The sequence below is a fragment of the Aulonocara stuartgranti genome, assembly GCF_965226115.1.
Source record: "Aulonocara stuartgranti genome assembly, chromosome: 1".
Taxonomy (NCBI): domain Eukaryota; kingdom Metazoa; phylum Chordata; class Actinopteri; order Cichliformes; family Cichlidae; genus Aulonocara; species Aulonocara stuartgranti.
The window spans coordinates 18,145,733-18,160,459 of record NC_138939.1 but is presented as its reverse complement, the minus strand read 5'-3'; the positions used below and the strand labels follow the sequence as shown (position 1 = coordinate 18,160,459).

The 14,727-nt window shown below is 43.2% G+C and overlaps 2 protein-coding genes across 5 annotated transcripts in view; one reads left to right on the top strand and one right to left on the bottom strand.

The window, feature by feature from the left end:
* Window positions 1-14,727, bottom strand: part of gfod2 (glucose-fructose oxidoreductase domain containing 2) — a 317,249-nt gene that overhangs the window by 264,507 nt on the left and 38,015 nt on the right. The gene's annotated exons all lie outside the window — the stretch shown is intronic.
* The window catches only part of fes (FES proto-oncogene, tyrosine kinase), a 30,899-nt gene continuing 16,246 nt past the window's right edge, over window positions 75-14,727 (top strand). Inside the window, exons 1-3 of one of the 4 annotated variants that reach the window (XM_082528056.1) lie at window positions 75-191; window positions 11,915-12,162; window positions 13,138-13,311. In XM_082528056.1, coding sequence (XP_082384182.1) covers window positions 176-191; window positions 11,915-12,162; window positions 13,138-13,311 — 438 coding nt within the window. In that variant the 5' untranslated portion in view covers window positions 75-175. The other 3 variants (XM_082528057.1, XM_082528058.1, XM_082528059.1) reach the window with 3 other exon arrangements.

Below are 14,727 nucleotides of genomic sequence, written 5' to 3'. Positions count from 1 at the left end.
TACTGAGCTTGTAACAAGATCTAAATGCCAGGTGTGACGACAAAGTTCAGTGACTCCGCCCACTTATTTATAAATCTAAAAATGGCTGATTTGAAGCTTTGATTACCTCGTAAAGGTCATCTCCTCCTGCACCGGAAGCTGGCAGAGCTGCAAGATCACGGAGGTTCTCGGAGTGATGAGACAACCCGATGGTTTGTAATGGAGCCGATCATTAGCATTGTATCATCAGTGAGTGCAGTACTGGAAAATAACAATTTTGTGCTAATTTGTAGTTTTACTAAGCTAACGTGCTAAATTTGGATGGCAAACATGATAAACAAACCTAATCGGACACTGTATTAGGTACACCCTGCTAGTGCCGTATTGTGCGCTTGTCCTCGGAGTGGTTTTTATTCACAGCATAGATTCAACAGGGTGCTGGAAACATGCCTCAGACTTGTTTCCATGATGACATGAAGGCATCAGTCAGCTGCTGCAGATATGTCAGTTTGCACATCCATTATGAGAATCTCCTCTTTCTCCACATCCCAAGGATGCTCAGTTGAATTGACTGTGTAGGCCTTTTGGGTACCGTGATCTCGGTGTTGTGTTTAAAAATAGCAGTCTGAGATGGTTTGAAGTTTGTAACACAGCGCGCTATCCTGCTGGAAGGATCCATCAGAGGATGTGTGCACTGTGGGCATAAAGGGATGACTGCCAACAATCCTCAGGTAGGCTGTGGTGTTTAAATGATGCTCAGGTGGTAACAAAAGATTCAAACTGTACCAAGAAATGATTCCCCACACCATCAGCAGCCTGAACCACTGATATGAAGAGGGATGGATCAGTGCTTTCATGCTGTTTGTCAAATTCTGACCCTGCCAATTTCAGCTTTAGCTTTATTTGTCATATGTAAGTTAGCAAAGAGTAAACATTTTCAATGAAATGTGTTTAACCAAGTGCGGCATCATGAGAAATCTCACAGTTAAGCAGTTCTCAGATTACTATATGAATGTTGCAACCAAAATTGAGACTTTATCAGATCAGTCTTCTTCTGTCCACTTTTGGTGAATCTGCATGAATTGTAGCCTCAGTTTCCTGTTCTTAGCTGACATCTGGAGCACCCAGTACAATGTTCTGCTTCAAGGTTCAACGTGTTTTGCATTCAGATTCAGAGATGCTCTTCTGCATACCTCGGTTCTAATGAGTGGTCATCCTTTAATTCTTCTTGACCGCTGGTATCAACAAGGCATTTTTGATCCAGATAACTGTCGCTTAATGGTTAATCTATTTCACGCCATTCTATTGTGTGAGGTTGTGATATAGTAATATTCATGTTGGTTGTAGGCCACTATGGTCATCACCATGTTATTGTGTCAGAGCCTGAGGGATCTTACTTGGACTAGCTGGAAGCTACATCTGAAATTTTCATTGGTGGAATACACAGACTATTTATAATGGTAAGGAAACACGGTACTGGGAAATGTGACTGACGGGGCGAAGATGAAATTGCAGTACTGTACATGTTTTCTTGCACTGTCAGAAATATGTGGCTGAGAGAAGGGCAACTGATTCAAACCTTCACTAAGTAATGAGTATGGAAGTTAAACTGGATGATATTGATCTACTAGAAAAGGAATTGAAGCAAAAGCTACCAGGCCAGATTACATTTTCCAAGTTAGTATGTCTGTGAAGGTTCTCAGTCATCCAGGTCATCGTAGTCAAAGGAGCTTGGAAAGAAAAGCGTCTGGACTTCTTTAAGTTGCTTGAAGACGTTTCACCTCTCATCCGAGAAGCTTCTTCAGTTCTAAGGTCAAATGGTGGAGAGTCCCAGATATAAACCTAGTGGGAGTGACCCCCCACAGAGGGACAAAAGGACCCCCTGATGATCCTCTAATCGCCGGAGCCAAGGTGTGAAACTGGGCGTGGGTCCCAATCAGCCAGAGTTTCGGGTGTGTTCATTGTGAAACCTGGCCCCACCTTATCATGCGAATTCCTGAGGTCAGATGGCCCAGGATGTGAGTGGGCGTTAAGGCGTCTGGGAAGGGATCTCAAAACTGGATTATAGATGGCAGAGAGTTGGTATCGTAAACCCCCGCCTCTGTTCAAAGATGGTCGCTCACAGTGGACATAGATGGCTTCTTTCACTCCTCTTTCAAACCATCTGTCCTCTCTGTCCAAAATGTGAACATTGGCATCCTCGAAAGAGTGTCCTTTATCCTTAAGATGCAGATGGACTGCTGAGTCTTGTCCTGTGGAGGTGGCTCTTCTGTGTTGTGCCATGCGCTTGTGAAGTGGCTGTTTGGTCTCTCCAATGTAGAGGTCTGAGCATTCCTCGCTGCACTGTACAGCATACACCACATTGCTAAGTTTGTGTTTTGGCGTTTTGTCTTTCGGGTGAACCAGTTTCTGTCTGAGCGTGTTGCTGGGTCTGAAATGCACCGGGATGTCATGCTTGGAGAAAACTCTCCTGAGTTTCTCTGATACACCGGCTACATAGGGGATGACAATGTTGTTGCGTCTGTCCTTCTTATCCTCCCTCGCTGGTGTCTGGTCTTCTTTTCTGTGCCTCTTTGCTGACTTTAAGAACGCCCATTTAGGATAGCCGCACGTTTTGAGTGCTTCCTTTACATGTGTGTGTTCCTTCTTTTTACCTTCAGGCTTAGAGGGAACACGTTTTGCCCGGTGGTGTAGGGTCCTAATTACTCCAAGTTTGTCTTCCAAAGGGTGATGGGAGTCAAAGAGGAGGTACTGGTCCGTGTGTGTGGGCTTCTGGTAAACTTCGATGTTGAGTTTGCCGTTCTCTTCAATGTGCACGGCGCAGTCCAGGAAAGGCAAACAGTTGTCCTTTGTGTCTTCCCTGGTGAACTTGATGTTTTTATCCACAGCGTTAATGTGCGCAGTGAAGGATTCCACTTCTTGTGTCTTGATTTTGACCCAGATGTCGTCTACATATCTGTACCAGTGGCTGGGTACTCTTCCTTTGAAAGAGCCAAGAGCCTTCCTTTCCACTTCCTCCATGTAAAGGTTGGCTACAATAGGTGACACGGGGGAGCCCATGGCACAGCCATGTTTTTGTCTGTAAAAGCCTTCGTTGTACTTGAAATATGTAGTGGTGAGGCAGAGGTCTAACAGTGTGCAAATCTGATCGGGTGTGAAGTTGGTCCTGTCCTCCAAGGAGCTGTCTTCTTGTAGTCGTTTTCTGACAGTCTCCATGGCCTCCGTGGTGGGTATGCAAGTGAAAAGAGAGACTACATCAAAGGACACCATGGTTTCATCTGGATCCAGGGTAAGTTTCTGGACCTTGTCGGTGGAGTTCTTGATGTGGTGTGGGGTGTTCCCCACGAGAGGCGCGAGGATGGTAGCAAGGTGTTTAGCAATGTTGTAAGTGGCTGAGTTTATGCTACTGACTATGGGTCTGAGTGGGACAGCTTCCTTGTGGATTTTAGGAAGTCCGTAAATGCAGGGTATGGCATCCCCTGGGTAAAGGCGGTGATATGTAAGGCGGTCAATAATTTTGTCCTTTTCAAAGTCTTGAAGGCAAGTTATAACTTTCTTTTTGTAGCTGCTTGTGGGGTCTCGCTTTAAGGCTTCGTAGGTATTGTTGTCACTGAGGAGAGTAGTGATCTTTGTATGGTAATCTGTAGTGTTTAGGACCACGGTGCATCTTCCCTTATCAGCTGGTAAAACAGTGATGTTGTGGTCTTTGCTCAGGGAAGCGACGGCCTTCTTTTCCTGTATTGTGAGGTTGGATGGAGGGACTTTGGCACTGGAGAGCGTGGCTGAGACTTTCATCCTGATTTGCTCTGCTTCTGTCTGTGATAATTTATTAATCCGTATGGCAGATTCTGTGGCTGTGATGAGGTCCACTATGGGCAACTGTTGTGGAGAAATGGCAAAATTGAGTCCTTTGGCTAATACTCTCTTTTCAGGTTCAGTGAGAATCCTGTCTGAAAAGTTCTTAACCCATTTCTCCTGACTGGCATCAGGTGTGTTTTCTTCTCTGGGTTGTGTAGGTTCAGGATGAGGAGTGTGTGTTTTTGAAAGCAAGGTGTGAAATTTCCTGCGTTGTCTTTCTTTTCCTTTAGAGTGTTGGGCCCGCTGAGCCTTGTCCACAAACTTGTAAACCTCTTCTAAGATTGGAGAGGGTAGAAGGGTTTCCAGTTCCTGCAGAGTCTGGCTGATCTTGATCTGGAGGGCATCTATAGTGAAATGGACCTGTCTTATCCTTTCACTTAAAAGGTGATTTTGTGCTCTCTGTAGAATCAACTCTGCTTTGTCTACATCTTAGGTTGAAACCTAAGATGTAGACAAAGCAGAGTTGTTCCTAAGAGCCTGCGCCTTGGATCCACTGTCAGGGGATACAGAGCAGAGTTGATTCTACAGAGAGCACAAAATCACCTTTTAAGTGAAAGGATAAGACAGGTCCATTTCACTATAGATGCCCTCCAGATCAAGATCAGCCAGACTCTGCAGGAACTGGAAACCCTTCTACCCTCTCCAATCTTAGAAGAGGTTTACAAGTTTGTGGACAAGGCTCAGCGGGCCCAACACTCTAAAGGAAAAGAAAGACAACGCAGGAAATTTCACACCTTGCTTTCAAAAACACACACTCCTCATCCTGAACCTACACAACCCAGAGAAGAAAACACACCTGATGCCAGTCAGGAGAAATGGGTTAAGAACTTTTCAGACAGGATTCTCACTGAACCTGAAAAGAGAGTATTAGCCAAAGGACTCAATTTTGCCATTTCTCCACAACAGTTGCCCATAGTGGACCTCATCACAGCCACAGAATCTGCCATACGGATTAATAAATTATCACAGACAGAAGCAGAGCAAATCAGGATGAAAGTCTCAGCCACGCTCTCCAGTGCCAAAGTCCCTCCATCCAACCTCACAATACAGGAAAAGAAGGCCGTCGCTTCCCTGAGCAAAGACCACAACATCACTGTTTTACCAGCTGATAAGGGAAGATGCACCGTGGTCCTAAACACTACAGATTACCATACAAAGATCACTACTCTCCTCAGTGACAACAATACCTACGAAGCCTTAAAGCGAGACCCCACAAGCAGCTACAAAAAGAAAGTTATAACTTGCCTTCAAGACTTTGAAAAGGACAAAATTATTGACCGCCTTACATATCACCGCCTTTACCCAGGGGATGCCATACCCTGCATTTACGGACTTCCTAAAATCCACAAGGAAGCTGTCCCACTCAGACCCATAGTCAGTAGCATAAACTCAGCCACTTACAACATTGCTAAACACCTTGCTACCATCCTCGCGCCTCTCGTGGGGAACACCCCACACCACATCAAGAACTCCACCGACAAGGTCCAGAAACTTACCCTGGATCCAGATGAAACCATGGTGTCCTTTGATGTAGTCTCTCTTTTCACTTGCATACCCACCACGGAGGCCATGGAGACTGTCAGAAAACGACTACAAGAAGACAGCTCCTTGGAGGACAGGACCAACTTCACACCCGATCAGATTTGCACACTGTTAGACCTCTGCCTCACCACTACATATTTCAAGTACAACGAAGGCTTTTACAGACAAAAACATGGCTGTGCCATGGGCTCCCCCGTGTCACCTATTGTAGCCAACCTTTACATGGAGGAAGTGGAAAGGAAGGCTCTTGGCTCTTTCAAAGGAAGAGTACCCAGCCACTGGTACAGATATGTGGACGACATCTGGGTCAAAATCAAGACACAAGAAGTGGAATCCTTCACTGCGCACATTAACGCTGTGGATAAAAACATCAAGTTCACCAGGGAAGACACAAAGGACAACTGTTTGCCTTTCCTGGACTGCGCCGTGCACATTGAAGAGAACGGCAAACTCAACATCGAAGTTTACCAGAAGCCCACACACACGGACCAGTACCTCCTCTTTGACTCCCATCACCCTTTGGAAGACAAACTTGGAGTAATTAGGACCCTACACCACCGGGCAGAACATGTTCCCTCTAAGCCTGAAGGAAAAAAGAAGGAACACACACATGTAAAGGAAGCACTCAAAACGTGCGGCTATCCTAAATGGGCGTTCTTAAAGTCAGCAAAGAGGCACAGAAAAGAAGACCAGACACCAGCGAGGGAGGATAAGAAGGACAGACGCAACAACATTGTCATCCCCTATGTAGCCGGCGTATCAGAGAAACTCAGGAGAGTTTTCTCCAAGCATGACATCCCAGTGTATTTCAGACCCAGCAACACGCTTAGACAGAAACTGGTTCACCCGAAAGACAAAACGCCAAAACACAAACTTAGCAATGTGGTGTATGCTGTACAGTGCAGCGAGGAATGCTCAGACCTCTACATTGGAGAGACCAAACAACCACTTCACAAGCGCATGGCACAACACAGAAGAGCCACCTCCACAGGACAAGACTCAGCAGTCCATCTGCATCTTAAGGATAAAGGACACTCTTTCGAGGATGCCAATGTTCACATTTTGGACAGAGAGGACAGATGGTTTGAAAGAGGAGTGAAAGAAGCCATCTATGTCCACTGTGAGCGACCATCTTTGAACAGAGGCGGGGGTTTACGACACCAACTCTCTGCCATCTATAATCCAGTTTTGAGATCCCTTCCCAGACGCCTTAACACCCACTCACATCCTGGGCCATCTGACCTCAGGAATTCGCATGATAAGGTGGGGCCAGGTTTCACAATGAACACACCCGAAACTCTGGCTGATTGGGACCCACGCCCAGTTTCACACCTTGGCTCAGGCGATTAGAGGATCATCAGGGGGTCCTTTTGTCCCTCTGTGGGGGGTCACTCCCACTAGGTTTATATCTGGGACTCTCCACCATTTGACCTTAGAACTGAAGAAGCTTCTCGGATGAGAGGTGAAACGTCTTCAAGCAACTTAAAGAAGTCCAGACGCTTTTCTTTCCAAGCTCCTTTGACTACGATGACCTGGATGACTGAGAACCTTCACAGACACCTCGTGAATGAGTGAACTGCTTAAAGTAGCTTTCTGGTTCACACTCCATACCAGTTGGTGGCGATAATGGACCATGGGGCATATGTGGAGCAGGCCATCAGCTAATTGGAATTTTAATGGTTAGATCCCTCCAGTTTGTATGCCAAATGTCCTTGTGCAGGACACTAACCCCAAGTTGCTCTCTGATGCATCTGTAGAAGTATGAATGTGTGTGTGCATGTTATATAGGAAGAGAATAGAAAAAAAAGTGTGAATGAGTTGCATAAAGTGCTTTGAGTGCTGAGTAGAAAAGCGCTATATATGAACCATTTACACCTAAGGTAAGGGCATAGTTTGGGCAGCTGTGGGCCCAGAGTATGCCCATATTTGGCTCTGCTTACTGTAGGTTTTCAGTTTTGGAGCTAGTCTGTAGTAGTTTTCATTATTCAGCGTTCTTTGTATGGTAAGCAAATTATGTCCAGACAGCACAAAACTGTTAACTCTCTCTCAGCCACACCACAATACAGAGAAGAAACAGTAAACCGCTCTCACTGAGAAATAAACTGCTGATGTAAAAACAATGCACGTAAAGATTTGACACTATAAAACGCCACGGTTTAAAACCCCCCAAAAAACATTCAAAGTCGGTATCACGATCGTGCTAAACGGTTTTGCAATTTAAGTGTCAAAACTCTTTTGTTGCACTTCTGCGTTTTTCTTTTGTCAGAGTTGCAACGTTCAATGTACTTTCCATCCTTTCAACAGCTTTCATTTAAAGTAACTCACAGGTACAGCATTACAACATGATATAAAGTCTGCTGCAGAAGTGGCAGCATGAGGTGACATTAGGACATCAAACATGAAGAGTAGTCTCTAACTAAGAGCGTGGTCTGCAGCTCTTTGTTGACTCTGTAACTAAACATAAAAGCTGACATTTCCTCTGTGGTCTGTACAACCAACTCTGAGCAGAGCTGCATTTTTGTGTGTGTGTGTATGTTTGTGTCCCTTTGTCTTCCCTGCAGCCTGTATAATGAGTGTATCTGATGATGTGTGGCCAGAATAATTACCCCAATGAATTTACAGCACGGTGGTTGCACCAGACACCAACCAAGTCATAAATGAAAGTAATGACGTGAGACTGGCTTCATACTGTGGTGTTAAAAAACAAGAGGAGTATTTGCATTATATGCAACATGCACCCTCCGTGTTTACAGTCTGGTGTTGTTTAAAACTATTCTTCTAAAAAACAATAATGGTTACAAGACACCACCACTATAAACTTTTCTCAGAGTCTTTGCGGCAGTGCATTACTTCACCAGTAACCCTGTACTTTCCTGCATCATGCCGTTAGCTGCTTGTGGGGAAGTATGAAGCCACAATGCTTCGGTCAGCTGCTCACACACAAGCAACACAATAAGCCAAAAATCCATTGAAAGTATTGTGAAAGTCTGAGATGTATTTCAGAAAGTATTAACGTCAAGCAGTAGCTTGTTGGAGCTGGGCAGCAGTTTGGTTGGTGCAGATCATTCATGTCTACGTTTCGCTGAGGTTCGAGTGTTTTTACATTTCTGGTTTTGCAACTTGTCACATGTTCAGATCCATGTCAGGAGCTTATGATAATTAAAAAAAATATGTGTGAAGCTTATAATCCATCCTAAGCTTTCTGCCCCAGAACACAGGGTTTTTTTTGCTATAACGTTCTGTTAGCAGCTTTTTTGTTTTTGTTTTCTTCCTGAGGCTTTCTACCTGATATTGTTATTGTGCCTGTGGGTCAGTCTCACTCTTCAGGAATCTGTTAAGCTTGGAGATTATTGGAAAACACTGCATCTCTCTTACCCTGATAGTCGTTGTCCCTGTGGCACAGGACTATCCAAACTGTGTGTTTATCTTTTCCCTCTCCCTCCCTGTGCTCTGTGTTTTCACTTTCATTGGATCATTGAATGTCCTGGGACCTTTCTTTCTCCAGGTTATCAGTGCCTCATTCCACATGCTTCGAATCAGATTTTTAGTTATTTTTTGTATTTATTCTGAGCCCCTCTGTTCTTACCCTCCTGTGTGCATTTTGTTGGCGTATCTTTCTCTATGTTGTTGTAAAAGTCTTTCTTTCTCAGCTCTTTTTTTTGGTTTTAGTGGAGGAGGTAAAGTCTTGTGGCCCAGATCTTTGATTTGCTTGATCATCTTAACACTAGAAGTGTAGTATTTTATTAAAACATAAGTGGCCTTCAAGGCCTCTTGAAACACATTCAAAGCTCTTCTTTGGATATTGGCTGCCTTTTGTTCTGTTCTCTATCAAGATGATCCCACACTGTTTCAATAATGTTCATGTTCAGGAGGCCAATCCATGAAAGTATTCCAGTGTGTGTTTTTATTTTTTCTATTGAGGTCTGCTTTTACTGTGTTGTGCGTGTGCGTGCATCTAGCCACTTACTGATGTAGCTGTTTGCCAGGCCATGATTCCTGCTGACTCCTGAAAAGGAAATTTTGCAGACCTTTATTGTCCACATGACCTGTTCGTATAGGATGTGCTGCTAGCACCACACCTTCTATTTTCCGTGGGGTAGTGCCTTCCTAGGTTTTGCAGTGGTTTTTCATTCAGGCGGGGAATGGGCTCCTCTCCTGCAACAAAGATGTTCCCTGCATGCAGTATGCCTTTCCTTCTTGATAGGCTTCTTGACTTTCCTGCCTTGACTGTCATGCTCGCCCAAGCAAGAAGCTCATGCAGAAGTCATGCATAGTGCTGTCTGAATGATGCTTGCCACATCATCCATATAGCTCCGTAGTGGTGGAAGCCTCCACCTGATGGTAACTTGATGCCTCTATCTGCCTGGCCCCTGAGAATTACCTCAAAGGCTACTACGAATAGGATGGGGAAGATGGCGCATCTCATAACTGTTCTACATTCTAGTTCTTGGCATCCAGTCATGAAGCCCTCCAGAGTTGAGCACATGTGCAGGTTACTGAAGTATTTGGTGATTATATGTTGCACACATGTAAGAACCCCAGTGCAAAGTCTAAGGGTCTGCGTGATACTGAGCCACACGCATTGGTGGTGAGATCTAACTGCACCAGATGCAAGTCGCTCTTCGCTTCATGCTGGATCTGGTTCCAAATCAGAGAGTAGTGCTTAGTGGACATAGGAGAGCCTGGGATTCCCACATTCTGGCAGCTTGTATCAACATATCCACTCACCATGATGAAGTCAGTCTCCTTGTCAGGATGGAGGAAAAAAACCTTCCTCTTTACGTTCAGCAAGGCAATGCTGAACTAACTGATGGTCTGAAGGCTCTGTTCTTGGGAATGAACACGCCGACAATTTATTATCCTTCTGATGGGACCGGTTGTTTCCTCCAAGCTGTTTTCATCCACTTCGACAGTGTCCTGAGCACCTGCAGGCAGTTCTTAAAGAACTTGTGGGGAACCCCGTTCATCTTTACTATTTCCTGTAAATTCAGCTAAATGGGAACAGAGTGATGTGTTTCTTGTCAAGGTGCTAGTTATAAATTGCTTAACCCTTTCATGCATGAATTATGACAACCGCAATCAGGAGTTTTTCTTAAGTATTTTTTATTTATCTTTAGGCATGAAAAAAAGATTGTTGAACTTCATTTCTTTAAACATGTACTTCTCGTTGAGAAGTACATGTACATGTCCACTTAAGCAGACAACTTGTGTGTATGGAGTGACACGTCAGTGTCAAATGTAGTGGTTTACGTGCAAATATATCAACACTGACACAAATACAAGAATACAGCCTTTGAATAGCTGTCCACTGTAGTGACCACTATGCGCGAAAGAGTTATGTTTAAAATTGGTTCTTTGCTAAGCTGTCTCTTATCTTTAAACACAACATCGATTCACCACTTGAGTCAGGTTTCTTTTTAAATACCTGCACGATGAGTAGGTCGGTATAAAGCAGCCTAACAAAACACATTAACAAAAAAATAACAGGACTGTACTGAAACTGAGTGAAAGAGCAACCGGTGTCCAAAGAAAAACTTTAAAAGGCCTTTAGAAAGGCTGGAGAAATTGTGTTTAAGACCAAACTATAGGAAAATCGGACTCTTTGGAAGCATAATATAAATAAATAATAGTACTAGACCTCCTGGTACTGATTATCTTAGTAACAATTTCATTATGACCTGTAAAAAAGTCTTTCAATTCACTTTTTCAGTAGTGGACTTATTTTAAGTCAGTAAGGCCCTCTAGGGTAAAAAAAAAAAAAGTGGTGCTCTTAACACAAGACATAAAATGCCATGTCTGTCTGACCTGGAACAGAGACTATTGCACTTCAATTTTATGTGTATTTGAAAACTAAAAACATGGGGATACTACTACTACTACTACTACTACTTTAGTAGTTAAGAAGTTATTTTAAAGTAGTAATTAGTGGAATCATTTTGTTCTGTAATGTGTTATTAGAATAGTAATTAATAATTCAAGCAATACGATAAAAGCAGAGAAGTGAAAAGCACTTCTGAAGTGTGTATAGATGTACAGAATTATCTGTAAACCATACTGAGCAATATGCAGTGGTGTTGCTCTGCTGCACTGAGCCACAGATAAGCAGTGGTCCCAGTTTAACATGCAGATAAGACACAGCTCAGTGCGAGCTCAGTGGTCTCTCTCAGGCTGCATTCAGCCTCTACGCGACTGTTTGGTTTTTGCATTTAATTAGATTTTTTAAAAACACATAATTATATAAGTGCTTTAGTGATGATATTATTTAGAAATAATTGAAGCTTAATGATCATTGCACCTCTTAAGGTCCTCAGAAATTGAAAGCAAAATGACAGTAACCGCATTCAAAGACACATGAGGAAGTGCCGCTTCACACAAACCTCTGTTGCTCACAGGGAAGTGAAACTCCTCGATGGTCACATTGAAATGAATACACTTGGTCATTAGCAGCTGCTACGAATTGCTGCTCCGCTCCTGCGTCTCTGACGAGAATGCAAATGTGCTGTAGGATTTACTGCTAACAACAATTCATTGGCAGGAGGAAAGCGTAATTATCCAGAGATGGGTTTTGGAGAGGACCTGAGGTGTCCACAGGCACATGCCGCAGTGTTGCGACTGCTGGACTCAGAGCTTCTCTTGATGGAGGTCATGAAGAAGTGGATGGGGCAGCGAGCGAAGAGCGAACGGGAATTTTCAGTGCAGCTGCACCACATGACTGGCCTGGCTGAGAAGCTGGACCGACCTCAGGCTAACACAGGACTGGACTACATCAGTCAGCTCAACAAGGTGAGGCCTTGCATATCGCACTGCGCCCGAAGCTTTAGATTTACCTCATCACCTGTCGTTCAGGTGGGAGAATGCCACTGCGCAATAGACTCATTCATTCAGTGCATTTAAAATTAATCTTCTAATTTGATGCACATTTCGGTTTTTCCCAAAAAAAAGGGTTTGCTACACTCATGAATCATCAAGTGTTCAATGAGCAAAGTAAAAGAAAACAGTAATATAAGCTGAGGAAATAAAATACAGAAGTTGGCACATGAATCTAAAACTGTTTTGTGCCTCTAATAACCTCACATGACATACTCTAAAAGTAACTCCAGTGACTGCCATTAGTGTTTAAAATAAGTACAAAGTATATCTGAATGACTTGGCAATGTCTCAACTAAATCTACAAAAGCTTGGTTTGCTTAGTTTCTTTAAAATATTGAAAGCTGACCTACACTTTGTCAAATTAAATGTGTTCTCAAATCAAATCGAGTAAGCACATCTTTGGCTCATCTGCACACATTGTGAAAACATTTACAGAACCTACAACCGTGAAATGCAATGTGCTGCTGATGCGCTTGAAACTAGTTTTATTTCTGCATCTCAAAGTTTTTTTAAAATAATAATTTGGTGGCTAACACCAATAACCATTGCTTATTTATACTGAATATGTTTAGTAGCCTTTATTTTGGTAGAACACTGTGGAGAAGACAGGAGAGCTAGGAGAAAGACCAGGGGAAGTAAACGGCCTCATGATGGATTCAAACCCAAGTCTCTGTAATATGAAATACCCAGTGAGCTGTATCTGTGTCCAACATGACTTCATGCATTTTTTAAAATCAGTTCCAACTAAGGAACCAACGAGCAAGTCTGGCTCCAAAAGCTGGTTACCAACATGTCAGGTAGTCACGGATTGTTTAGTGAGTTCCATTTATCGGTTTTCTCTTTATGTCCCCACGATGTGTACCGCTGACTTCTGCCTCTGTCTGTCAGTCATGGGGAGTGCTGGTGTCACAGACGGAGTCTCTCAGTCAGCTGATGAAAAAGCGCTCTGAAGATCTGCTGGACGGTCCAATCAGCAAACTCACGCTGCTCATCAGAGACAAACAGCAGCTCCGCAAAACGTACGCAGAGCAGTGGAACCTGCTGAGGCAGGAGCTCAACAAGGTGTGTGATTAACACGTGCACACGCGCGCGCACACACACATTCACGCACGCATTCACGCACGCACACTTCCATTACTTCAAAAGATATCATTCACACTGGCCTATATTCAGCTTTTGAAGACTTGAACCCGAACAATGACTTGTTGGGACTTAAGCAATAAACTACACACATATACCACAAGCTAAAATATCTAGCTACTTTACCATTATACAAACTTTCAGTCCTGTCATGAGGCAGATTAAACTACTTTTGTACAGTCACACCTCCTAATGATGGGGAAAAAAACAAGGTGGTTTATTTCTGTGTTCATTTTCACAGCTGTTGCTCTCTAAATGTCCCTTTGGTTCACAGTTTTGCACACTTTTATCCCCACGAGTTGAATAAAAAAAAATAAAGGCGGAACTATATGAATGTTTATTATCAGTGGAAAATGATCTTGGTGCAGGTAAGTGACTACACTTGCCTGTTCTATAGCTTTTTGGTCTCTAAAATTAAATATCACTTTGTGTGTACGTGCTTTTTAAAAAAAACAAAAAACAAAAAACTTTGTCTAGTATGCAAAGATATATCTTCAGCTGGTACAAATTTGTTTTGCAGCCGCTCACGGCCGTTTGAAACAGCACAGCGTACGGCAGGGTCTTCAGGAATTTACTGAGATAATTGCTGCCTGCTTCTTTTTGTCACTGTGCTCATATCTAAATTGAAAGCAAACACACTAAATTACTTTTTACGAGAACAAAAAAGCAGTCAGAGCAGAATGTTTACATATCCCACATTTCATGCACTCATGCAAAACCAGACGTTGCTAGTTGGAAATGTTTGTCTCGTTTTTCCTCATATGTCAACTTGACTTGCAGATGAGTGCTGTGATGGCAGCTTATAAATAGACAGCAGTCAAATGATATGAGATTCAATAGACTGGAAAGAGTGTCTGTAAATGCATTTTGATGCCATCTCATACTGGTAGCTGCCTCACACTGGGTTTTATTACCCAATTACATCAGGCAAATGATGTGTTCATTTTAGTGCAGTTTGAACGCCTGTCTGGTTGTTTGTTTAGTTTAATTTTCCTACTTTGCTGTGCAGAAAAAGCCCGGTCAGCCTTTGAACCGTTTACATCACTGTGCAGTTACACTAGCGAGAGATTATTTGATATCACAACTGAAACAACGGCGACAGTGAATTTGATTGTATCTGTGATGTTGGTTTGTGTTGGTTTTATTTTTTTTGTCGCCAGCCACACAACAAAGGTCAGATCGTTACCTTATGCTTTTCTCATGTTTTATGTTACTAGCAAAACCTAACACAACAGCAGTCCACTTCCTGTGCTAAATAGTACTGACAGCTTTTCAGCCTTAAAGAAACTCGACTTGACACCCATCACACCCACTGCCCTTAAGTTATGTGTTTGTAAA